At 36.7% G+C, this 23,952-nt stretch overlaps 3 protein-coding genes and 1 long non-coding RNA gene across 6 annotated transcripts; 3 read left to right on the top strand and 1 right to left on the bottom strand.

The window, feature by feature from the left end:
- The first annotated feature begins 1,693 nt into the window (after window positions 1-1,693).
- LOC137191010 (caspase-9-like) lies at window positions 1,694-6,122 on the top strand. Of its 2 annotated transcripts, XR_010930331.1 has the most exons (9): window positions 1,694-2,031; window positions 3,201-3,226; window positions 3,374-3,550; window positions 3,643-3,732; window positions 4,344-4,491; window positions 4,606-4,764; window positions 4,871-4,980; window positions 5,095-5,317; window positions 5,478-6,122. XR_010930331.1 is itself a non-coding variant. In XM_067600795.1 (8 exons), exons 1-8 carry the CDS (start codon window positions 1,779-1,781, stop codon window positions 5,197-5,199), a joined length of 1,068 nt encoding a protein of 355 aa, XP_067456896.1. In that variant the 5' UTR covers window positions 1,694-1,778; the 3' UTR covers window positions 5,200-6,122. The 2 variants fall into 2 exon arrangements, 1 of the variants encoding a protein (XP_067456896.1); XM_067600795.1 differs by having other exon boundaries at window positions 5,095-6,122.
- A 1,388-nt stretch (window positions 6,123-7,510) lies between these two features.
- Window positions 7,511-8,335, top strand: LOC137191015 (uncharacterized). Its single transcript, XR_010930333.1, has 2 exons — window positions 7,511-7,732; window positions 8,264-8,335. It is a non-coding gene; the product is annotated as an uncharacterized lncRNA (long non-coding RNA).
- A 1,723-nt stretch (window positions 8,336-10,058) lies between these two features.
- Window positions 10,059-15,779, bottom strand: LOC137191009 (caspase-9-like). Of its 2 annotated transcripts, XM_067600793.1 has the most exons (9): window positions 15,415-15,777; window positions 13,560-13,604; window positions 12,520-12,581; window positions 12,196-12,372; window positions 12,014-12,103; window positions 11,478-11,625; window positions 11,218-11,397; window positions 11,012-11,109; window positions 10,061-10,897 (listed from the first exon to the last, which is right to left on the bottom strand). In XM_067600793.1, exons 1-9 carry the CDS (start codon window positions 15,665-15,667, stop codon window positions 10,826-10,828), a joined length of 1,125 nt encoding a protein of 374 aa, XP_067456894.1. In that variant the 5' UTR covers window positions 15,668-15,777; the 3' UTR covers window positions 10,061-10,825. The 2 variants fall into 2 exon arrangements, with proteins under 2 accessions (XP_067456895.1, XP_067456894.1); XM_067600794.1 differs by lacking the exon at window positions 13,560-13,604 and having other exon boundaries at window positions 10,059-10,897; window positions 15,415-15,779.
- A 3,069-nt stretch (window positions 15,780-18,848) lies between these two features.
- LOC137191012 (apoptosis-associated speck-like protein containing a CARD) lies at window positions 18,849-23,802 on the top strand. The gene is made up of 4 exons (XM_067600797.1): window positions 18,849-19,204; window positions 20,998-21,042; window positions 21,514-21,558; window positions 22,651-23,802. The coding sequence occupies exons 1-4, from the start codon at window positions 18,952-18,954 to the stop codon at window positions 22,911-22,913; spliced, it is 606 nt and encodes a 201-aa protein (XP_067456898.1). The 5' UTR covers window positions 18,849-18,951; the 3' UTR covers window positions 22,914-23,802.
- Window positions 23,803-23,952: the final 150 nt, after the last annotated feature.

Consider the following 23,952-nt stretch of genomic DNA (forward strand, 5'->3'; position numbering starts at 1 on the left):
ATGTATGTATCGGTATACTGTAGCCTACTGGTACACAAACACTTGAGTGAAGTCACAATGAGTAAAATGCATTTTTGAGTGGAGGGGGACTTTACAGAGGTGTGCGTTTTGTCTTTCATAACCAAAAGCACAAGAGCAAAAGTGTAAGGATCAAAGAGTGAGTTGATGTGTTCTAATGTAAGGTGCAACATGGCCACCAAACATATTCATTATGTATATTACAGTCTATAAGAACTCTACACTAAGAACTAAGAGCTCCTGTACTTGAAACCACAAGAAAATCAGAAACACCATACAATACAGTGTCTATATACAAGTCAAATAGTTTCTGCTTAAAAATACTAAAACAAATATTGTATAATAAATTATTAATAAGTTACTTTATGAACATATAGTAGGCAGTTTATACAGTATATACATGCATACATCTATATGTATAGTATAAACAGCCTGCTTACCTTTGATAGCAAATTGATATACATGCTTTTGCACAACCTGTGTATGGTTTTGTTATGAGGACTAGCTGTTAAGCTATCCATCTGCATGCAGAGTCTTCATCCTCTTTAATGAATGTTTTGATGATGATGAATCTTTGATGTTGTGCTGTCTGCAAATTTCAGGACTTTGACTGACAGGTCTCCAGTATGTGTGTTTGTTGACTTAGGGTGGGTGAGGAGTGTGAATGTGGGCTTATCAAACCTGCTGTAAAATGTTGTTGTCGGCCAGTGGATGGTTCTCCGCAGTGTGGAGAGATGATTTCCTGTAGCTGGTGATGACCTGCAGGCCTGGTGATGACTTGCAGGCCTCATACCATATATTTTCTAAAATATTCTATATTTATGTCATTTCTCAAAAATGAATCAATCCCACTATTAGGCCTAAGTGTTGATTGTGTAGCCACTGTGAGATAAAAAAGTCCTCATACCTCAGTGATAAAAATTGTCACTGCTTTCCAAAACAACGTGTATGAGCTGATCTGGTGCTCCCATCAGCAGGACATCATCATTTGTGAGTCTCTTTCAAAACCCAAATGTCTGTTATATAAATGACTCATGAGCATGTTCTGATTTGCCACTGCTATTGTTATAGTTTGGTATCGTTTTTTTAAGATTAGGTGCAGTTTAAGGAAAGACTGTGGGACTGTGGTCATGGTTTGAAATAAAAATCAAGGTTGACTGAGAATGTGAACCTCAAGCTCAAAGCCGGATATTACTTGATTAAGATGAGAAAAGGCCCTGTTGTGTTCTCATGCCTTCTCACAGAAGGCACCGTATACTTCTTTCTTTAGCAACAGTCCGTTTACATGTTGCAGAAGTCAGCAAGTCAGCTCTGTCCGTGTCTCTCGGTGGGCTGACTCAGTTCTGACGATTTATGCTGCCTTGTCAAAAAATGCTGCCATAGCGTAAATCGATAGCAGAGTCTATTTTTCAGAGTATTTTCTTTAAAACTGCTCGAATTACTTTACTAAAATAAAAGTGTAATTTATGTTTTACCATGTAAAAAAGAACCTTTTTTGAACTTATTGATAACATATGAACAGTACATGACACACATTACATTCTGCAGCAAAGCCAAAGCTACACACTTAAAGGTCAAAAAGCGCAATGAACAGATGTTTTTTAATATATTGCTCACCATCAACCACAGCTTTATGGGGGCGGAGTCCAAGATTGTTCTGCGCATGCACAAGTAGCACATCTGGATAGCAACTACTGCCAGGACCCCTGAAAATAGACTTTCGACAACTAGGGCGGCAGTCTGGTATCTCTCGGTAAGAAATGGCCCCTAAAACCATAAAACAGGCTTTAGAAGACATGCTGGAGGACCTGAAGCCAGAGGACTTCAAAAAGTTCTGCGCACAGCTTGTGGACCGCAGGAAAGAGCCGCGGGTCCGACGCAACAGGGTGGAGGGTAAAGACTTTCTGGATGTCGCGGACGTCTTGGTTTCAACTTTTACCGAACAGGGAGCTCTTGCTGTGGCTGACGAGGTCCTGAAGGACATTGGGTGCAGCAACGACGCAGAAAATCTCGGTAAACATCTTTACTTTATATGGATTGATGCAGAGTGGGAAAAAAACGAGGAGTCCGGTGTCAGGCTGCAAAACCTTGAACCCTTAATGTCTGCTTGCATATCAATTAGCGATAATTGACAGCACTTAATCGAAAAAGAAAAAGAATTAGTAGGCTATATTCATTTGTTAATGAAGTTGAAAATTTAAGTTAAAAACATTTCAAATGACAGTTAACCCGCGTCTTTTTACTTTCACTTTCAATGACACGTGCCCAGCTGCAGCCAGCTGGTTCTTTTGGTGTCTTTCCCCCCTACCTTTATTATATAATGATGTAGGTACAGCTCAATGAGACACTATGAATGTAAGAAAAGTCTGTTTTAAAGCCCATCTGAACACTGAGAAAGGTTTTCTTCGCTGTAATCATTCCTACTGTTCATACTGGCCATTGACAGATCCTCTTCAAATGTGCTTTCAGTGTAAGTGATGGGGACCAAAATCACCACAGTCATTTTTTTGCAGAAATAAAAGTTGATCTGTAGCTTATATGAAGCTGGTACGTTATTGATAAGGGAAGTTAGTCATATGAAGTGGATATCTGCCACATTTACAGTTTTTATAGCATCCAATTCCCTCTGTGTTTCCTCAGACAGTGTTTCCTTGTTGAGCTGCAGTGGAAGTATAGTAACAAAAAGGGGGACTTTGGCACTAAAAAGACTGTAATGTTGTTGATGTTTGGACAGATGAAGCTTCATATTGGCTTCAGATAAACCTTTATGTATGTAACTTAACTTTGTCAGAATCTTTTACAGCAAGATGGGATTATTACTTGGTCTTCTCGTGAGATTTGTCCATGATAAGAAAAATTTGTAATATCACCGACCAGCCTTATCCTTTAAAGTCTTTCCTCAAACTACACTGAACAAAAATATAAACACTTTTGTTTTTGCTCCCATTTTTCAAGAGTTGAAATAAAAGGTCTAAGACTTTTTCTATACACACACAAAAGAAAATATTTCTCTCAAATTTTGAAAGTTTTCAAAAGCAAAGAAAAGATGTTGCAACTAACTATCCAATACAGAGACCCAGTACTACTCCCAGTCCATGTAAATTAAGCATTTAATTTGCATTTGTGGTGAAAGTCTGGTTAGTTCCTTGATATTTAACACTTATTCATGCTTTTGTCACAAGGCAAGACACGGCAGGACAGTAATGATGTAAGTACCATGTATTTCTTATGCACTTTACAACCAATGGAGAGACATACAGAAAGGCAGTTCTATATTACAGTATAAACATTCAACAAAATTCTGCTTTGTTTACATATTTATATTATGCCTCTTTCTTTTGCTGTTGTATATTAGAGGTATAAAATGGATGCCATCCCATGCGGACACTGTCTCATCATAAACAACGTGGAGTTTGAACCACAGACCAAGAAGGGCTATCGCACAGGGTCTGACATAGACTGCAACAAGCTGAAGAGAAGATTCAAGGCATTCAACTTTAATGTGGAAGTGAGGACAAACCTGAAACAAGAAGTAAGAATCAGTTCTTCTTTTTGAGTGTCTTAAACCAAATGTAAAGCTTGAAGCTCATGTCTGTGAAGATAACAGTTATCTCCACATTTCAGCAAATCAAAGATGAACTGACAGCGTTGTCTAAGAAAGACCATTCCCAGTATGACTGCTGTGTGGTTATCATACTGTCCCATGGGACAGAGGTAAGATGTCCTTTTTTTCTTAGAGCAATCCACATTGATTATTATATCACAATCATAATCACAATAAAAGTTGCTGTATCACATGCAGATTACTACATACCCAGTCTTTGAAATTAATGTTATACCAGCTATTAAAGGTGTCCATTTAACCACCAATTTTATACAGAAAGCTCCATTTACTCATCATCTTTTGTGACTCTGGAGGAGTTTGGTCAAAGTTTGAGACTTGAAATTTATTACAAAGTCTATACTGCAAAGTGGGAGTAGGTCATTTTTGTTAAACATGGGCATTTACCACCTAGAGATGGTTGAATAAACAAAATAACACTGTCAACTTGCATTAATGGAGGTGTAGGATCTAGTGGTTTGGGTCCTTGACCTATATTAGGCATTAAAGGTAAGGATATCTCTGCCTCTGCTGCTTTTAATACAGCCATTCTTTTTTTAGTCTGGAGGGTCCCCCAACTTTATGGAAGTGTAGTACCAAATAGCTGGAGCACCCCGTTATGTCCGCTTTTGTGTGCAGAGGCAAGAGTCGTTAAATAAATCCTACCAGAGTTTAGATCCAGATGACTGCGAAGACCTAATGTATGCTCGTATCTACTATATAGGTGCCTCACAACAACATCCCTGGTGCCGTGTATGGTGTGGACGGAGAGCTTGTCCCAATTGAGTCCATTACAAACTACCTCAACGACCAGCATTGCCCATCTTTACAAGGCAAACCCAAACTTTTCTTCATCCAGGCCTGTGGAGGAGGTAGCTAATCTTTAATGCTGGATAACTCAAAGTAACAATATCATGTGTAAAATGCATAATCCTACATGCAACATTCAAAGGTTAAACAGGGGAATGTTTGTTTTTGTTCTTGAGGTAAAAAAGACATAGGCTTTGAGGTGTCCCCCAATGGTGTTGAACCATCCACTAGTGGAGCAGATGACCAGATGGACAACATTCCAATGTCCTCCAGCAGCGACTCTTCCAGCATGTCCACCCTAAGTGACATTCTGGTGTCCTACTCTACTTTTCCCGGTATGTTTGTTTAATAATAACAGTCTTTCAGATGCAAGTCACAGATATTGATAGACTTGACTTGCTAAGTGTGTCTGTCTTCCTAATGCCTCTGTGACAAATACAGGTTATGTGTCTTGGAGAGTCCCTCAGTCAGGTTCCTATTACGTAGAGACTTTGGACCGCATCCTTGAGGAAAAGGCTGCTACCGTTGACTTGCTCGGAATGTTAACAATGGTGAGCTTCTCTTATTACTACATACCAGTAAAATTAGCTGGAGCCGTATTGAATCCTCATGAACATTTATGAAATCATCATACACACACCTAAATATTGACTGCTCATTTCCAGGTGTGCAACGAAGTCTGCAAAAAGTCTGCAAACAGGATCTACAAGCAAATATCTGGTTCTTTTGAATCTCTCTGCAAAAGTCTCTACTTTCAAACCAAAGAATAGAGGCAATGTTAAGCTTGACAAAACTCTGTTAAACCTTCAGGAAATGTTAGTCTATAGACTCTAATCATGTCTTATTGTACATTTGTATTGTCTGTCATGCCTTACTGTGTTTTTAAAAGTTAAATGAACTTTTTAGGGATATATGTCATAGATTCATATATATATATATATATATATATATATATATATATATATATATATATATATATATATATATATATATATATATATATATATATATATAATATTATATAATTGGCTAAAATGCCTGAATCAAGAGTAAGCCTCTTAAGAAGAGGTTTAATTACAGCTACTTTAAAGGACTGTGGTACATAGCCTGTTACTAAAGACTGATTGATCATATCTAGTCAAGAAGTGCTAACTAAGGGTAAGGCTTCCTTAAGCAACCTAGTTGGGATGGGGTCTAAGAGACAGGTTGATGGTTTAGCTGAACAAATCGTTGAAGTTAGTTCAGAAAAGTCGACTCGAGAAAAACAGTCCAAATGTATGTCAGGATTTACAGCTGTTTCTAAGGTGCCTGTGTTTGGGGAGAAAACGGTGCCTGTTGAGGGAAGGAGGTGGTTAATTTTGTCTCTAATAGTTAGAATGATGAGATGAGATTTCAAGGATACCTTTTAGTCTTTTATTTCTCTTCACTACCATATCACAGCTGCAATGATTTCATAGTATTATATTTTCATTTCATTTTATCTTACTTTTATTGAAGTAATCAAGTGGGTTTTATTTTCCATCTTTTGTTACATTAATGTTTTTTTTTGTTTTCTTTTCATGTTTTATGTTTTTTTTATGTCCTTTTCATGTTTAGCACTTGGTGTGTGTAATTTCTTTTGTTGTAAAGTGCTTTGAACTGCATTTCTTGTATGAAAGGTGCTATAGAAATTAAAGTTATTATTGTATTATTATTGTTGTTGTTGTTGTTGTTGTTGCTGTTGTTATTATTATTATCATCATCATCATCATTATTATTATTATTATCATCATCATCATTATTATTATTATAAAATTAGAAATGGTACCATTGTGTTTGTATTTCAATCACATCACATCAATACACAGTTTAATATCATAAACTGCAAACAATTAAACCACTCTAAAACAAGCCATTGGACATAAACATCACCATGATGTTTCCCATACCAAATAGTATGTATTTGGGAGACTTTGACATGACAACATTAGGAGTCCATTTGTTGTTCTAATTCATCAGTCTCTCAGAAAATCTTTAATTGATTCAGCCATAGTCTTGCCTTATTATCATAGTATTAGGCCTATACATAAAAAGGGGGAGAACATGTAAAATATAGCTTTAAAATGACATTATGGAAATTATTTTTTTCCTCACAAAGCTGATTTAATTTAACTGAATACATTGGATAATTTTTCACACACACTCATCACAACATTAAGATATATTTTAACCCAACAATTATTTAGCCTGAATTTGAGAGCAAAAATGGCATAAATCTAACAATGTAATCTGTTAAAGGATTCGCTATAGTATGCCCGAGACACACTCCACCCAAACCTACCTATAATTCAACAAAATAAAAGCAACATCATCTGTTTTACATAGACTGTGCCAGTTATGCTCGCAACTGGTGTATTGTACTTACTTGAAGGGTCGGTGGAACAAGGTCGAAGAAAACGACAAAAAGTACAGGAATCAGGTGGCCAGATGCTTCTTCAACATTACTCAAGAGATAATATACCGAATATTAACTATGCCACCCTGAATTCAAAATGTTACTTTTGTAAAAATGCAGAAGCATTATCAGCAAAATGTACTTGATGTATCAAAAGTAAAAGTACTCACTATGCAGAATGTCATCTTTAAAAGTGTTGTTATTATAGAATATTACAAAAATCATTACAAAAATATGTGTAAGAATATTTTAATGTTGTGGTTGATCAATGTGGAGCCAGATCTAGATACTTTGTATACCACTGGGTATATTAGTAGGACAGTACTGCATCAGTACTGTATCCTATACATGTTTTTTTTTAATAAGAAAAGTAACTAAGGGTCAAAATGTAATGAAGTATAAAGTACAGTATTTGCCTCTGAAATGTAGTGAAATAGAAGTAAAAAATAGCACTAAATGGATATTGTAACTGACCACTGATTTTACAGTCTATAAATCCGCAGATGCCTTCTATTTCTATTTTGATTTGCATCCGTTGTTTATGTATTCCTTGTTTGTAGTTGTTATTTGATAGTTAAATGTTTGTGTTTTGAATTGGACAGCTCATCCTACATAGTTGCTTGTATTTCCCTCAGGGTGGCAGACAATCCCTTTGCTGGGTGCCCGTGCTAGGTTGACTAAGTGAGCCTGTATATTGGGTCTACTCACCTGCTGATGTAACATTCATTAGCCCGGCGTGCTCGGCGCAGACACTTGCAGAAGAGATGAGCGATATTAATGCTATTCAGATGGCAAGCAGATGAATCCAGGGTCGCGACGAAGACAAACTATCCGAAATTTTGGTTAACACCCTTGGTGAGCGGAATGAGGTAAGGCAGCCTTAATTGCCTTTACTGCAGGTACCGTGGGTTTGAGTTGTCCATTCAAATTGTTTGAACGTTTCGTTTGTTTTGTTGTTTTCTTTGTTTCGTTCGTTTCATTTGTTTGCGTTCTTAGCGTGCAGCGTGGGTTTTTGTGTGTGTGTGTGTGAATTTAAATGTTTATTTATTTGAGGGAAAGGTTATTTAGAGTTTGACAGAGTGAGAGTAATGTATTTATGTACTGTAATGTGTGGGATTTGTCTGTTTATTCACTGAGTCTGGTATGAATTTGGATTTGAATGCAGTTTAGCCAGCTTTGTAGGAGGGTTGAATTTAATTTACACAATGTTTGCACTCGGTGTATGCCTTTACTGACAGGACATTAGTACTATTAAGAGAGGCTGTTGTCAGTCTAATCTAGTGACTACTTTTAATAGTTGTTTGATTCAGTTTATTGTTTGCGTATTGTATTTTTTGATACAACTGAAAACCGTAGATAAATATGGATTCTAATTTTGTGTTTTGTATATTTTTCTATAGTTTTCACGGTGCTTTTCATGGTGCAACGAGATGGTGACTAATTATGAGAAATAAACAAACCATGAAGCATCAGTTTGGGACTCTCCGTGTGCTTGCTCAACTAAGCCAAGGGCTGTTACAGATATACTCAAGTAAAGTACAAGTATGTCAAAATTGTACTTACAGTACTTGAGTAAATGTACTTAGTTACATTCCACCACTGCCAAAAGGATCATTCATTAGTGGCTACGATATTTAACGATGACACATTCATACTCTATGCAACAGGTATGTGGCCTTTCAAATCTAGTGGTCTCTGAAAGTTGGTCATTGAGCAGCAGCTGGTCCACAGTTGGTTGACTGTCCCGGAGTGTTGTCCCAGATATGATACTCTTTCATTCTTCTGATTGCTATTTCAACTTCAGAATTCAAAACTATGGCTATGGCATGTGTTTTCAGAGCATCTCCTTTGCTGAACTCTGCTGTCGTTTTAAAGGGTGGTATGATCAACTTTGCCCATAAGCCCACAGAGGTCCCAGCACTACATGGAGCAATCCCAATTAACCCTTTGAAGGTTGTAGTGATTTTGTAGCTTGAGAAAATTGTCAAACTCAGATTACCACACCTCTGCACAGTCAATGATCACCCCCACCTCTGGACTGTACTGCCTGAATCTGAGTGGCATGGTACCATAAAAATGTCTGTGTATGTTTGCTTATATCAAGACTATGTTTATCTGTGTAGTTTCCCTATAGGAATGTACCTGATGAGTACCGAAACGTCGTACATAAAGTGAGTACAAGTGATTGACAATGTGCAGGATTATTTTGGGGTCTTTCAGTCAGAGTTTATAATCTGTCCTTGTGCAGGACTCATTTTAGAAAAAGGAGGCTAAACCAGTGTAGGAAAAACAACTTCAGGAGTACTGATGTCACAATGTTTGTCATAATTACTTGAACAACTGGCAAAATATTCAACAAAATGGGAAGAAAATGTGACCTACAGCTGCAGTCAACAGAAATGTTCTGTCAAAATAAACAAATGAATAAATGGATTTTTTGAGTTTTGGAAGAAAATTCCATTGCAACCAAAGGCCTTATCGCTCCAAGCCAACATTTTGGTGATTATGTAGGAAAAGGAACAAAAAAGAGCTCAGCTCCAAACTGAGAATGAGAAAACAAGTTGTTAATGTATTGCATGTTATCTATGAGCCTGTACCTTAACCGGATTAAACTCATCTTTGCTTTTTACATTTGTTGCCTGAGGCCATTTTCCTGTGACATGCATATAAAATTCAAACCTTTTCCTGACCCAGTTATTCAGATTATATGATTATATTTAATAAAAATTCAAATTTAGGCTAAATATTTCTTTTGTTAAACTATATCTTAATGTTGTGATGACTGTGTGTGAAAAATTATCCAATGTATTCAGTTATTACAAATGAATCCAGCTTTGTTAGGAAAAAAATAATTTCCATACTGTCATTTTAAAACTATATTTTACATGTTTTTTCCCTTTTTATGTATAGGCCTAATACTATGATAATAAGGCAAGACTATGGCTGAATCAATTAAATATTTCCTGAGAGACTGAGGAATTAAAACAACAAAGGGACTCCTAATGTTGTCATGTCAAGGTCTCACAAATACATACTATTTGGTATGGGAAACATCATGGTGATGTTTATGTCCAATGGCTTGTTTTAGAGTGATTTAATTGTTTGCAGTTCATAGTATTAGAGATAAATTTAAGTTTGAAATTGTGTATTGTGATGTGATTGAAATACAAACACAATGGTAACATTTCTAATTTTGTAATAATAATAATACAGCAAAACTTTATTTGTATAGCACCTTTCATACAAGAAATGCAGCTCAAAGTGCTTTACAACAAAAGGAATTACATGCACCAAGTACTAAATATGAAAAGGACATAAAAGAACATAAAACCATGTAAAGGAAAGAAAAAAAGCATTAATGTAACATAAGATAGAAAATAAAGCCCACTTGATTACATCAATAAAAGTAAGATAAAGTGAAGTGAAAATATAATACTATGAAATCATGGCAGTTGTGACCCCTGGTGGTAGTGGAGAGAAGTAAAAGACTAAAAGGTATCTTTGAAAACTCGCCATCTGTGACTCACAAATACCATCTATTAGTGTTTGCAGTTTAATAAAATACACCACTTTTTAACTTGTGATTACTCTCAGTCTTGCATACTATAACTTTGTTGTAGCAAATGCAACAACACTGACGTACTTATCTATCGGTCTATCTATCGATAGATAGATAGATAGGTAGATATATAGATAGAAAGAAATCTATGACATATATCCCTTAAAAGTTCATTTAGAAAAGTTGCCAGCTTTTAAAAACACAGTAAGAAATTACAAACAATACAAATGTACAATAAGACATATTTGTGTCAGTAAAAGAACAGCCACAATTTAGCAAATACATACATTTTACAATTCTGTTGGGACATAATCCAAAGAAATGACAGAGATGCTGTATGATCTTTAAATAGACTAACATTCCCTGAAGGTTTAACAGAGTTTTGTCAAGCTTAACATTGCCTCTATTCTTGGGTTTGAAAGTAGATACTTTTGCGGAGAAAATGCGCAGTCTTTTCAGGGACTTCCTTTTTCACCTGGAAATGAGCAGTCAATAATCAGATGTGTGTATGATGGTTTCATAAACGTTCAATGGGATTCAATATGGCTCCAGCTGATTTTACTGGTATGTAGTAACAGGAGATGCTCACCTTTGTTAACATTTTGACCAAGTCAAGGGTAGCAGCATTTTTCTCAAGGATGTGGTCCAGAGTCTCGACGTACAAGGAACCTCTCTGAGGGACGCAACCTGTATTTGTCACAGAGGCATTAGGAAGACAGACACACATGGCAAGTCAAGTCTATCAATATCTGTGACTTGCATCTGAAAGACTGTGTTATTATAAACCAAACATACCGGGAGAAGTACAGTAGGACACCAGAATGTCACTCTGGGTGGGCAGTGCGTCTCTGAAGTCCGTTTCAGCGGACATGCTGAGAGAGTCGCTGCTGGAGGACATTGGAATGTTGTTCATCTGGTCATCTGCTCCACCAACGGATGGTTCAACTTCACTGGGGGAGCCTGAGTCTTTTTCACCTCAAGGACAAAAACAAACACTTCCCTATGATGCCACTTTAAATGCATGTTTAACCTTTGAATGTTGCATGGTTAGCTACCTCCTCCACAGGCCTGGATGAAGAAAAGTTTGGGTTTGCCTCGTAAAGATCGGCAATGCTGACCGTCGAGGTAGTTTATGATCGCATGAACTGGGACACATTCTCCATTTACACCATACACGGCACCAGGGAAGCGGTTGTGACTTGCCTGTACAGTAGATATGAGCATACATTAGGTTAGCAGTCTAGATCCTACACTTCCATTAATGCAAGTTGATAGTGTTATTTTGTTTATTCAACCATCTCTAGGTGGTAAATGCCCATGTGTAACAAAAATAACCTGCTTCCCCTTTGTAGTATAGGCTTTCTATTATAAATTTCAAGTCTCAAACTTCCACCAAACTCCTCCAGAGTCACAAAAGATGATGAGTAAGTGAACATTATGTATAAAATTGGTGGTTAAAGGGACACCTTTAATAGCTGGTATAATATTAATTCCAAAGACTGGGTATGTAGTAATCTGCATGTAATGCAACGACTTTTATTGTGATTATGATTGTGATATAATAATCAATGTGGATTGAAGGACATCTTACCTCTGTCCCATGGGACAGTATGATAACCACACAGCAGTCATACTGGGAATGGTCTTTCTTAGACAACTCTGTCAGTTCATCTTTGATTTGCTGAAATGTGGAGATAAGTGTTATCTTCACAGACATGAGCTTCAAGTTTTACATTTGGTTTAAGACACTCAAAAAGAAGAACTGATTCTTACTTCTTGTTTCAGGTTTGTCCTCACTTCCACATTAAAGTTGAATGCCTTGAATCTTCTCTTCAGCTTGTTGCAGTCTATGTTGGACCCGGTGCGATTGCTCAGCTTGGTCTGTGGTTCAAACTCCACGTTGTTTATGATGAGACAGTGTCCGCATGGGAAGGCATCCATTTTATACCTCTAATATACAAAAGCAAAAGAAAGAGGCATAATATAAATATGTAAACAAAGCAGAATTTTGTTGAATGTTTATACTGTAATATAGAACTGCCTTTCTGTATGTCTCTTTATTGGTTGTAAAGTGCACAAGAAATACATGGTGCTTACATCAATACTGTCCTGCCGTGTCCTGCCTTGTGGCCTTGGTCTCTCTCTCTCCCTCTCAGATGCTGAGACAAAAGCATGAATAAGTGTTAAATATCAAGGAACTAACCAGACTATCACCACAAATGCAAATTAAATGCTTAATTTACATGGACTGGGAGTAGTACTGGATCTCTGTATTGGATAGACAGGGGCAACATCTTTTCTTTGCTTTTGAAAACTTTCAAAATTTGAGAGAAATATTTTCCTTTGTGTGTGTATAGAAAAAGTCTTAGACCTTTTATTTCAACTCATGAAAAATGGGAGCAAAAACAAAAGTGTTTATATTTTTGTTCAGTGTAGTTTGAGGAAAGACTTTAAAGGATAAGGCTGGTAGGTGATATTACATATTTTTCTTATCATGGACAAATCTCATGAGAAGACCAAGTAATAACGTCCATCTTGCTGTAAAAGATTCTGACAAAGTTAAGTTACATACCAAACAAGTTGTAACTTGTATGGTGCACCCCTTTTTAACTGAATTATAGCGTAACTCCTTCAAAATGTTCAAACTATGTCTGAACTCACACACAGTGCAACAGCCTGCTGAACATCAGGCTCAGCAGTAAAGTGGCTAGAATAATTGATATGCTGAGTGTTTTTATCCTTCATTTCCTCAGTTTGAGAGACAAAACTCTGAACAGCGCTAAAGAATACATTTAGATACAAAAACTTAGCACAAAAAGTAAGGAAATTTGTGTTTGGTAGATTTCTTTGTTGTAACAAGCTTCGAAGAAATAATCTACCAAAGACAAATTTCATTACTTTTTGTGCTAAGTTTATTTTTTCAAGTGAAATCAGCAAAAAAAAAAAACTGAGCTAAAAATCTCGCTCCACAGTATTTTACTTTTTGTTTTAATATTTTAAGCTTAGAGTTCAGTCCAGGGTTTATCCACTGTGAGGAGTATAAAGCTTAATGTGAAATTCAAAAACAACGCAGCTTATTTTCTACACTAGTTCATCTATACTTTGTCATGTTAAAAAACAAACAGAAAACAACTCACTGCCACTGGAACCAGGTTTTGAGGATAGTCCATGTGTGTCTTCAGCTGCAAAAAAAGGGATACACAGTGTTAAATTACAGTAAAAAAATATATGATGGAATAAAAATTTGAGACACAGTTTATGTGGGACACATTATCTCTGTACTAACATTTCAACAGAGAGTCGTAACAGTGATATTGCTCACTGAAATATGACTTCATGGGCGTGAACAGAAGACTTTATGATGTCCATCACTCCACATAGTGAAGGGTAATCTCCACAGACAGTCATTCAAATCATACAAATGTTACAGTGTTCATATGTAGTGAACTTATTAATGGTATCTATAATGCTTGATCAAAGTCACCAATGCTTTCTGATTCACAACAGGCATATTTCTGTTGACTGACAGGCTCCATGAGGAGTATACAGGAAGAGAACATTTGATTCATTGATTTTTCCATAAATGACAGGGGAAACTTGTCTATAGCTTGATGTGAAACTACTCATTATAGATACTGTTAATAAGTTCAAAACTTATAAACAGTGTAAAATCTGTGATTTAGATAGACTTTGCCTGGAGACGTGGTGAGGCGTGTTACACGTGTGTCTCTGTGTCAGTGTGGATTGTTACATTTGATAAAATGGAAGCTGATCTTTTCTGTGAGACAGGTGTCAAAAACGTTTAAAAACAGACTTTCTGTGTAAATTGCTCTTTTCAGTTAGAAATGGTTTATGGTTTATTTATCACGTGGTGGTTCAGTTACAGCATTAAGTTGAAAATGTCAATATTCAAGTTAACATTAGAGATATATAATCTCCTCATATTATATTCTTTTGCCTAAAGATGTTTTCTATAAAGCAATATCAAAATAATAACAAAATGTTTTTTGCTAGACGGTGGAGCTGTATTAAAGAATGGGTTCACAATTTTCCAAGTCTGTTTTCAATCAATAGTCAAAAACTGAAATAGTTTTTTTTTTTTTTTTTGTTTGTTTTTTTGCCTTAATCATTCCCCCTGTTCATACTGACCATTAGAAGATCTCTTCATAATGTAGGCCTACTTATAATGTAAGTGATGGGGGACAAAATCCACAGTCCTCCTTCTGTGCAAAAATGTATTTTAAGGTTTATCTGAAGCCAATATGAAGCTTCATCTGTCCAAATGAGACAAATCAAGTAGATATCTTTCAACATTACAGTCTTTTACAGTCACAATTTAGTGTCAAAGTCCCTCTTTTTACTGTTCTTCCACCGCAGCTCAACAGGGAAACTGTCTGAGGAAACACCAAGAGCGACTTTGGTGCTAAAAAGATTGTAAATGTGGCAGATATCCACTTGATATGACTAACTCAGACTGCTGAAGCTTCATTAGGCTTCAAATCAACTTTTATTTCTGCAAAAAAAAATTACTGTGATGATTTTGGTCCCCATCACTTACACTGAAAGCACATTTGAAGGGGATCTTTCAATAGCCAGTATGAACAGGAGGAATGATTACAGCGAAGAAAATCTCGTTTCAAGTCACAGAATTTGACTTTTTTCTTACATCCATAGTGTCTTAGTGGGCTGTACAGCATTATAAAGGGGGGTAAGATACCACAAACAGCAGGCTGCAGCTGAGCACGTGTCATTGAAAATGAAAGTAAAAAGACGCGGGCTAACTGTTAGTTCAAATGTTTTTCACTTTAATTTTCAACTTCATTAACAAATTAATACAGCCTACTAAATCATTTTCTTTTACGATTAAGCGCTGCCAATTATCGCTAATTGATATGCAAGCAGACATTAAGGGTTCAAGGTTTTGCAGCCTGACACCGGACTCCTCGTTTTTTCCCTGCTCTGCATCAAACCATATAAAGTAAAGATGTTTACCAAGATATTTTGCGTCGTTGCTGCATCCAATGTCCTTCAGGATCTCGTCAGCCACAGCAAGAGCTCCCTGCTCGGTAAAAGTAGAAACCAAGACGTCCGCGACATCCAGAAAGTCTTTACCCTCCACCCTGTTGCGTCGGACCCGCGGCTCTTTCCTGCGGTCCACAAGCCGTCTGCAGAACTTTTTTAAGTCCTCTGGCTTCAGGCCCTCCAGCATGTTTGCTAAAGCCTGTCTTATGGTTTTAGGGGCCATTTCTTACCGAGAGATACCAGACTGCCGCCCTAGTTGTCGAAAGTCTTTTTCCGGGAGTCCTGTCAGTAGTTGCTATCCAGATGTGCTACTTGTGCACGCGCAGAACAATCTTGGACTCCGCCCCCATAAAGCTGTGGTTGATGGTGAGCAGTATTTTCATTGCGCTTTTTGACCCTTAAGTGTGTAGCTTTGGCTTTGCTGCAGAATTTAGTGTGTGTTATGTACTGTTCATATGTTATCAATAAGTTCAAACAAGGTTCTTTTTTACATGGTCAAACATAACTATTTAATACACTTTTATTCATTTCAATCGAGCAGTTTAAAAAATAAACTCTGCTATTGATTATGATAGCATTTTTTGACAAGGCAGCATAAATCGTCAGAACCGAGTCAGCCCACCGAGAGACACGGACAGAGCTGACTTGCTGACTTCTGCAACATGTAAACGGACTGTTGCTAAAGAAAGAAGTATGGTGCCTTCTGTCAGAAATGGGGAGTGAGAAGTAGCCTGGTACATAGCAGAGTTTATCCCACCCATGGACATGACACATTATATTGACGTAAAAATGTCATTGTCTGCACATCTGTGCATCACATTGAACAATGATGCGTAACATTAATGCAATTATTTGTAATTTTACATTTGTACATTATGTAAGCTACCATTTATAATGTTTTATGAACTTTTAGGCATTCCATATATCTTGTACAATAGCTCTTTTCACTTAGAAAATATTTTTTTTACTATATTTACGATATTTCTATTTCTACAATACTTGTGGTTGTGAGACTGATGATTGTTCTCTGTCAGAAGAAAAGTTGAAAGTAGAGCAACATTATTATAGTGCTACAAATGAGAACACAACAGGGCTTTTTCTCATCTTAACCAAGTAATGTCTGGCTTTGAGCTTGAAGTTCACATTCTCAGTCAACCTTGATTTTTATTTCAAACCATGACCACAGTCTTTCCTTAAACTTCACCTAAACTTAAAAAACGATACCAAACTATAACAATAGCAGTGGCAAATCAGAACATGCTCATGAGTCATTTATGTAAAAGACATTTGTGTTTTGAAAGGGACTCACAAATGATGATGTCCTGCTGATGGGAGCACCAGATCAGCTCATACAGGTTGTTTTGGAAAGCAGTGACAATTTTTTATCACTGAGGTATGAGGACTTTTTCATCTCACAGTGGCTACACAATCAACACTTAATAGTGGGATTGATTCATTTTTGGGAGATGACACAAATATAGAATATTTTAGAAAATATGTGGTATGAGGCCTGCAAGTCATCACCAGGCCTGCAGGTCATCACCAGCTACAGGAAATCATCCCTCCACACTGTGGAGAACCATCCACTGGCTGACAACCTGACAGTGTTTTATGGCAGGTTTGATAAGCCCACATTCACACTCCTCACCCACCCTAAGTCAACAAACACACATAGTGGAGACCTGTCAGTTAAAGTCCTGAAATCTGCAGACGACACAACAGTCATCCGCCTCATCAAAGAGACTGAAGACTCTGCATGCAGATAGATAGTTAAATAGTTAGTCCTCATAACAAAACCATACACAGGTTGTGCACAAGAATGTATAATATCAGTTTACTATCAAAGGTAAGCAGGCTGTTTATACCTTTTATATATAGATGTATGCATGTATATACTGTATAAACTACCTACTATATGTTTATAAAGTAACTTATTACACTATTTGTTTATTTATTTGTCTTAATTTAAACTTGCAAATCAGTGAGGGCAAAGCCCTCATTTACAATGACGTCGAGCAAGAAAGAAGACAATCAATAAAACAAACAACAGTAACAACATCCTCTTCCGTACATATGGTTGTTATGATTTTAGCATCTAATTATTAAAAAGCTGCAGTAAAACAACATGGAAAATCATCACAGAGATACCTAGAGACTCATTGTACAAGAATATGTTTGGGTTTGCTGACAGCAACTGCTGCTAACAATTTGATTATTTTATGGAATTTTGAAGGTTGGAATCCGTGGTTCTGCTTTGCTATGTGATTATTAAAAATGCTGTAGTGAAAACCCAACAAAGGAAAATAAGAAAAAAATAGACTTTCCCATTTTAAACAACCTTAGTGGCTATTCAAGTATAGATTTCTGAATTTACGAGATGCACTTGAATGCACCATGAACTCTCACAGGCTTTGCCATCACAGCAATGTAGATTTAGGAATTTACGAGGTGCACCTGAATGCACCATGAAGTCCCTTGTTTTTACCATAGACTGTAAAAAATATGGACGTAGTCACCGTGACGTCACCCATTGGTTTATGGACTGCCGTTAAGGGTCCAGCTGCGGCCTTGCAGACCCTACAAACCACAGCTCCTCCAAAACACGCCCACTTGTACACAGTAGAGCAATTGTGAATAGACAATAGAACATAGCAGATCAAAAATAAATTGAAAATGTTATTAAAGGTAGAAATCTTAGCAACTATTGAGCAAAGAAATGAGGATAACCTAGTCTATGCATTTGAGTCACAGCAATATATGACTTTCAGTGCAAATAATGTGGTCTGATGAATGCAAACAAAAGGTGGCTTAGGAAAACGAAATAATTTGAAAACAAATAAGCATCAATATAGGTATTATTTGCAACTATTAAGCAGAAGTAATGGGCATAAACTATGAATTGTGTTAGTCTAACTGCTAAAAAATATATTTATACATAATTGTTAATATTTATGAACATCAACATTTTTTAGACGTTTTATAATGTAAATAATTGAATAACCTTTTCAAACTTCACATCATGGGACTATTAAAGTTTCAAACACATGCATTTACTATAACTTGAAAACATGATTTCCAGTCTCATTTCTGACACATTCGCCTAAGTAGTTTGGTATGTTATTGATAAGAGCAGAGCACCCCTCCACAATGATTATAATTAATAATTTACTTTTTTTATACACCACATTAGGGGGCCCACTAATGCCCTACATCGTTCACATGTATTATTTTATGTTATTTCCATTCCATTACAAAATCTTTACTGGAATCTTCATGCACTCTGTGAATGTAAACTATAAGATGTTCATTAACCATATTTTGTCGAAGTTTGGCGTTTTCGCCCGCGAACCATATTTAGAAGTTCAACTTCCCTCAACTTCCTATACGTTCGTGCTGATTGCAGTTGGATACAGTTACGTAACGAAGTCAGCTCTGTCTCTCGGTGGGCTGACCCGGAAAAAAGGCTTTCAACGAGCAGGGCGGCAGTCTGGTATCTCTCGGTAAGAAATGGCCCCTAAAACAATAAGACAGGCTTTAGCAAACATGCTGGAGGACCTGAGGCCGGAGGATTTCAAAAAGTTCTGCGCACATCTTGTGGACCGCAGAACAGAGCCGCGGGTCCGACGCAACAGGGTGGAGGGTAAACACTTTCTGGAAGTCGCGGACGTCTTGGTTTCTACTTTTACCGAGCAGGGAGCTCTTGGTGTGGCTGACGAGATCCTGAAGGAAATTGGATGCAGCAACGACGCAGAAAATCTCGGTAAACATCTTTACTTTATATGGTTTGATGCAGAGCAGGGGAAAAAAACGAGGAGTCCGGTGTCAGGCTGCAAAACCTTGAACCGTTAAGTCCCTTTAATATCTGCTTGCATATCAATTAGCGATAATTGACAGCGCTTAGTCGAAAAAGAATTAGTAGGCTATAGTCATTTGTTAATGAAGTTGAAAATCAAAGTGAAAAACATTTCAAATGACAGTTAACCCGCGTCTTTTTACTTTCACTTTCAATGACACGTGCCCAGCTGCAGCCAGCTGCTTCTTTTGGTGTCTTTCCCCCCTACCTTTATTATATAATGCTGTAGGTACAGCTCAGTGAGACACTATGAATGTAAGAAAAGTCTGTTTTAAAACCCATCTGAACACTGAGAGAGGTTTTCTTCGCTGTAATCAAGCTTATATGAAGCTGGTATGTTATTGATAAGGGAAGTTAGTCATATCAAGTGGATATCTGCCACATTTACAGTCTTTTTAGCATCAAATTCCCTCTTTGTGTTTCCTCAGACAGTGTTTCCTTGTTGAGCTGCAGTGGAAGTATAGTTACAAAAAGAGGGACTTTGGCACTAAAAAGACTGTAATGTTGTTGATGTTTGGACAGATGAAGCTTCATATTGGCTTCAGATAAACCTTTAAATACATTTTCACATAGACGGAGGACTGTGGATTTTGTCCACCATCACTTACATAATAGGTGCATTATTAAGGGATCCTCTAATGGTCAGTATGAACAGGAGGAATTAGTTTTTGACTTTTAATTAAAAACAGACTTGAAAGATTGTGAACCCATCATTTAATACAGCTGCACAATCTTGCAAAAAACATATTTTGTTATTATTTTGATATTACGTTATATTTAGACTCACCAGTAACATTATTAAGCTTAGAAAACAGCTTTAGGCAAAAGACTGTAATGTAATATGAGGAGAATATATATCTCTAATGTTAACTTGAATATTGACATTTTCAACTTAATGCTGTAACTGAACCACCACGTGATAAATAAACCATAAACCATTTCTAACTGAAAAGGGAAATTTATACAGAAAGGGTGTTTTGAAATGTTTTTGACACCTGTCTCACAGAAAGGATCAGCTTCCATTTTATCAAATGCAACAATCCACACTGACACACACACAAATGTGTAACACACCACGTCTACGGGCAAAGTCTATTTTTTTCTCTAGTGTGCTTAGTGAAGTGAAATCTCCACAGGAAGCTGTTTAAATTACACAGATTTCACGCTGTTAATATGTTTTGAACTTATAGATAGACTTAATATCTATAATAGTTTCTATAGTAGTTTAACTACGAGCTTTCCAGATTCACTGTAGACAAGTTTTCCCTGCCATCTATGGGAAAATCAATGAATGAAACATTGTTCTCTTCCTGTATACTCCTCATGGAGCCTGTCAGTCAACAGAAATATGCCTGTTGTGAATCAGAAAGCATTGGTGACCTTGATCAAGCATTATAGATACCATTAACAAGTTCACAGCATATAAACACCTGAACATTTGTATGATTTGAATGACTGTCTGTGGAGATTACCCTTCACTATGTGGAGTGATGGACATCATAAAGTCTTCTGTTCACGCCCATGAAGTCATATTTCAGTGAGTGATATCACTGTTACGACTCAGTGATAATCCTCTTGACTCTCTGTTGAAATGTTAGTACAGTGATAATGTGTCCCTCATAAACTGTGTGTCTCAAATTTTTATTCCATCATATATTTTTTTACTGTAATTTAACACTGTGTCTCCCTTTTTTTTGCAGCTGAAGACACACGTGGACTATCATCAAAACCTGGTTCCAGTGGCAGTGAGTTGTTTTCTGTTTTTTTTTTTTTTTTTAACATGACAAACTACAGATGAGCAAGTGTAGAAAAAGAGTTTTCACATTAAGCTTTATACTCCTCACAGTGGATGAACCCTGAACTGGACTCTTAGTGTAAAATATTAAAACAAAAAAAAAAAAACCATGAAGCGAGATTTATAGCTCAGTTTTTTTTTAATTAAATTGAAAAAATATCTATCTAAATGTAATTTATAGTGCTCTTCAGAGTTTTGTCTCTCAAACTGAGGAAATGAAGGATAAAAACACTCAGCATGCCAACTATTCTAGCAACTTCACTGCTGAGCCTGATGTTCAGCAGGCTGTTGCATTGTGTGTGAGTTCAGACGTATTTTGAAAATGTTGGAGCAGTTCCACTACAACTCAGTAAAAACGGGGTGCAAGCTACAGCTTGTATGATATGTAACTCAACTCTTAATTTTTCTTAATTTGTTTCAGCTGCAGGGCCCTCTGATGGAGCAAGCGATGGAACTACAAAGGCTGGTAGGTGTAAATTCCTTTTACTCTGCTTGTGGACTTGCAGCAGACTCCTCCACCACAGTGTTCAGACTGTCCAGAAACCCAGAATCTGACAGTAAAACCTACTTTCTAATTTACTGCATGGTTGTATATCTAGAATGTGATCAGTAGTAATGAAAGAAAACCATAGCCAATCTTATATCTGAGACTGTCCACCCAAGAGAAAGGACACAATAGGTCGTAATGTCAGTCCCCCAAAAACGGCTTATAGTTACATTTGAGTGACAGATGCAATGTAATGGCTGTAGTAATTATGACCCGGAGCAGTGGCGCAGTTCAGATGTGTATAAACTGACAAATTTACTCATTTGGAGTTGGTGGGTTAGGTGGATGAAAGACTAGTTGTAAATTCTACATGTTATTACCAAATTTAAAGGAATCCTTAGATGTTTTTGGAAAAGATGCTTTTTCACTCTCTTACTTTACTTAGATGAGTTGTTCGATACCACAAGAACACAGTCACAGCCAGGAGACTGTTAGTTCAGCTTTGTATACAAGACTGGAGGCAGGGAGAAACAGTTAGCTTTAAAAAAAAAAAAAATCTCACTTATTATCGCAATATCTCATTTATTTAATCTGTCCAAAAAGCAGAAACTTTGGACAGAGCTAGGCTAGCTGTTTCTGGTCTTTATGCTAAGCTGAGCTAACAGTCTCCTTGCTGTAGCTTCATATTTAATGGACAGATATAAAAGTGGTATCAATCTTCTCATCTCACTTTTGGCAAAGAAGCGAATAAACATATTTCCCAAAATGTCAATCTATTCCATTTAAAGATAAGTCATATGTGATATATTTAATCCCCATTACCTACAGCAACAACAGTAAGTTCTCATCCCAGTGCCCGCATGTAGTTAAAATGCTTTAATAAATACTCATTCAAAGCCCTGTTTTTAATATTTGATGAATGTCAGCCATCTACACTTAAAATATTGAAAGTAGTTGTTATAAATCATTTTGTAATAAAACCCTTCATCAAAAGAAATGTATCAAATTGGCTATAGTTTTATGTTATCTCCAAATCTAATCAGTCTGTGTTTTCTTTTCCTTTCTCCTCAGACAAGCATTTTGTGGATAAACATAAAGTTGAGCTGATCAAGAGAGTGAACAACATTGATCCCATTTTGGATGACCTCTTTGACCATGATGTCATCCAACAAGAAATTTATGATAAAATCAGGGCTCTGCCTATCACTCAGGCGAAGGTGAGGGAGCTCTACTGTGGTCCCCTGAAAGCTGGTGGAGAGAGCAAAGATGCCTTCCTCAAAATCCTTGAGGAACATGAGCCAATTCTCATCAAAGACCTCAAGAAAAAGAAGTAAATGTTATGGTGAAATTGTTTTTTAGACCAAACGTACACAGTCTACCTGAATGAAATGTGTTTTTATACATACTTTATAAAGCTGTCCTTTCTCTGTGGGGTTTCTCAGCAACTTGTTTTTTCACAGTTTACTTGTTAAACTTAAATTTGTATTTGTATTTGGTTAATTAATTACTTAATGTAAAACAAAACATGATGAGATTTCCAGCCAGGTTTAAAAAAAAACACATGCAGCAAATGTTTCTCAGATAATCATGTAAGAAAGTAATTAAGGATCTCACCAGACATATAATGTTTTTTTTTAATCAAAAAAAATAGCAGAGACCTGTTTTTTTTACCAATTGTTTTACATAAATGAGCCACCATTAATGAAATCAGAATTATTATCTTTTAATGTTTGTATGTAAAGGAATTTTTTTTCAAATTTATAACAAAAAATCCTGATTGCTGTCTATGGTTTTTACATTTTGAGTGACTTGAGTGTCCTGTATTGTGTTCAGATCCCAAACATTTAAAAACATTACAGGGGTTTTTATCCTTTAAGAAGGTGCTACCATACTATTCTTTGGTCTACATTTGGAAGAAGAACAAGTGCTGCAGATTCTCTCTGAAATGTTATGAATGTGAGACGAGTGGTTGTGAGGAAGGAGAGGAGGAGGAGAATCAACCTGTGTATCTCTGTCTACGTGACATCAGGTGTTTGTTTTTTTGGTTTGTTTTTTTTTTTTTTTTTTTAAAAAAAAAAAAGCTTTTTACACACAGAGGGTGTGTATGTGGCCAGATGAGAGGAGGCTGAAATGTTCACTGTGTAGTGTGTGAGTTCAACATCTGAGCAGATTATTCTTTGAGATTCAGTGACAAATTTCAAATAAAGTTGACGTATAATTTTATTTGAGTGGCATCAGTGTTTGTTTGAGAATTCATTTCACTGTGTCTTGTTTCCCCCTGAGGAGACCAAGGGCTTTCATTCAGGTAGACTGTGTACTCCTCTAACCATGTGGGGCTTTAAATCCATCCTGCCATCCTGCCACTGCACACCC

This window comes from Thunnus thynnus, chromosome 10 (genome assembly GCF_963924715.1).
Source record: "Thunnus thynnus chromosome 10, fThuThy2.1, whole genome shotgun sequence".
Taxonomy (NCBI): Eukaryota; Metazoa; Chordata; class Actinopteri; order Scombriformes; family Scombridae; genus Thunnus; species Thunnus thynnus.

Coding starts and splice junctions, on each gene's coding strand:
- LOC137191012 (XM_067600797.1), top strand. CDS start 18,952: ATGGCCCCTAAAACAATAAGACAGGCTTTAGCAAACATGCTGGAGGAC. Junction 21,043..21,513: donor AAAACCTGGTTCCAGTGGCA/GTGAGTTGTTTT, acceptor AATTTGTTTCAG/CTGCAGGGCCCTCTGATGGA. Junction 21,559..22,650: donor CGATGGAACTACAAAGGCTG/GTAGGTGTAAAT, acceptor CTTTCTCCTCAG/ACAAGCATTTTGTGGATAAA.
- LOC137191009 (XM_067600793.1), bottom strand. CDS start 15,667: ATGGCCCCTAAAACCATAAGACAGGCTTTAGCAAACATGCTGGAGGGC. Junction 13,605..15,414: donor CAACGACGCAAAATATCTTG/GTAAACATCTTT, acceptor CTTTTTTTGCAG/CTGAAGACACACATGGACTA. Junction 11,398..11,477: donor CATCCAGGCCTGTGGAGGAG/GTAGCTAACCAT, acceptor TTTGTCCTTGAG/GTGAAAAAGACTCAGGCTCC.
- LOC137191010 (XM_067600795.1), top strand. CDS start 1,779: ATGGCCCCTAAAACCATAAAACAGGCTTTAGAAGACATGCTGGAGGAC. Junction 2,032..3,200: donor CAACGACGCAGAAAATCTCG/GTAAACATCTTT, acceptor TTTTGTCACAAG/GCAAGACACGGCAGGACAGT. Junction 4,492..4,605: donor CATCCAGGCCTGTGGAGGAG/GTAGCTAATCTT, acceptor TTTGTTCTTGAG/GTAAAAAAGACATAGGCTTT.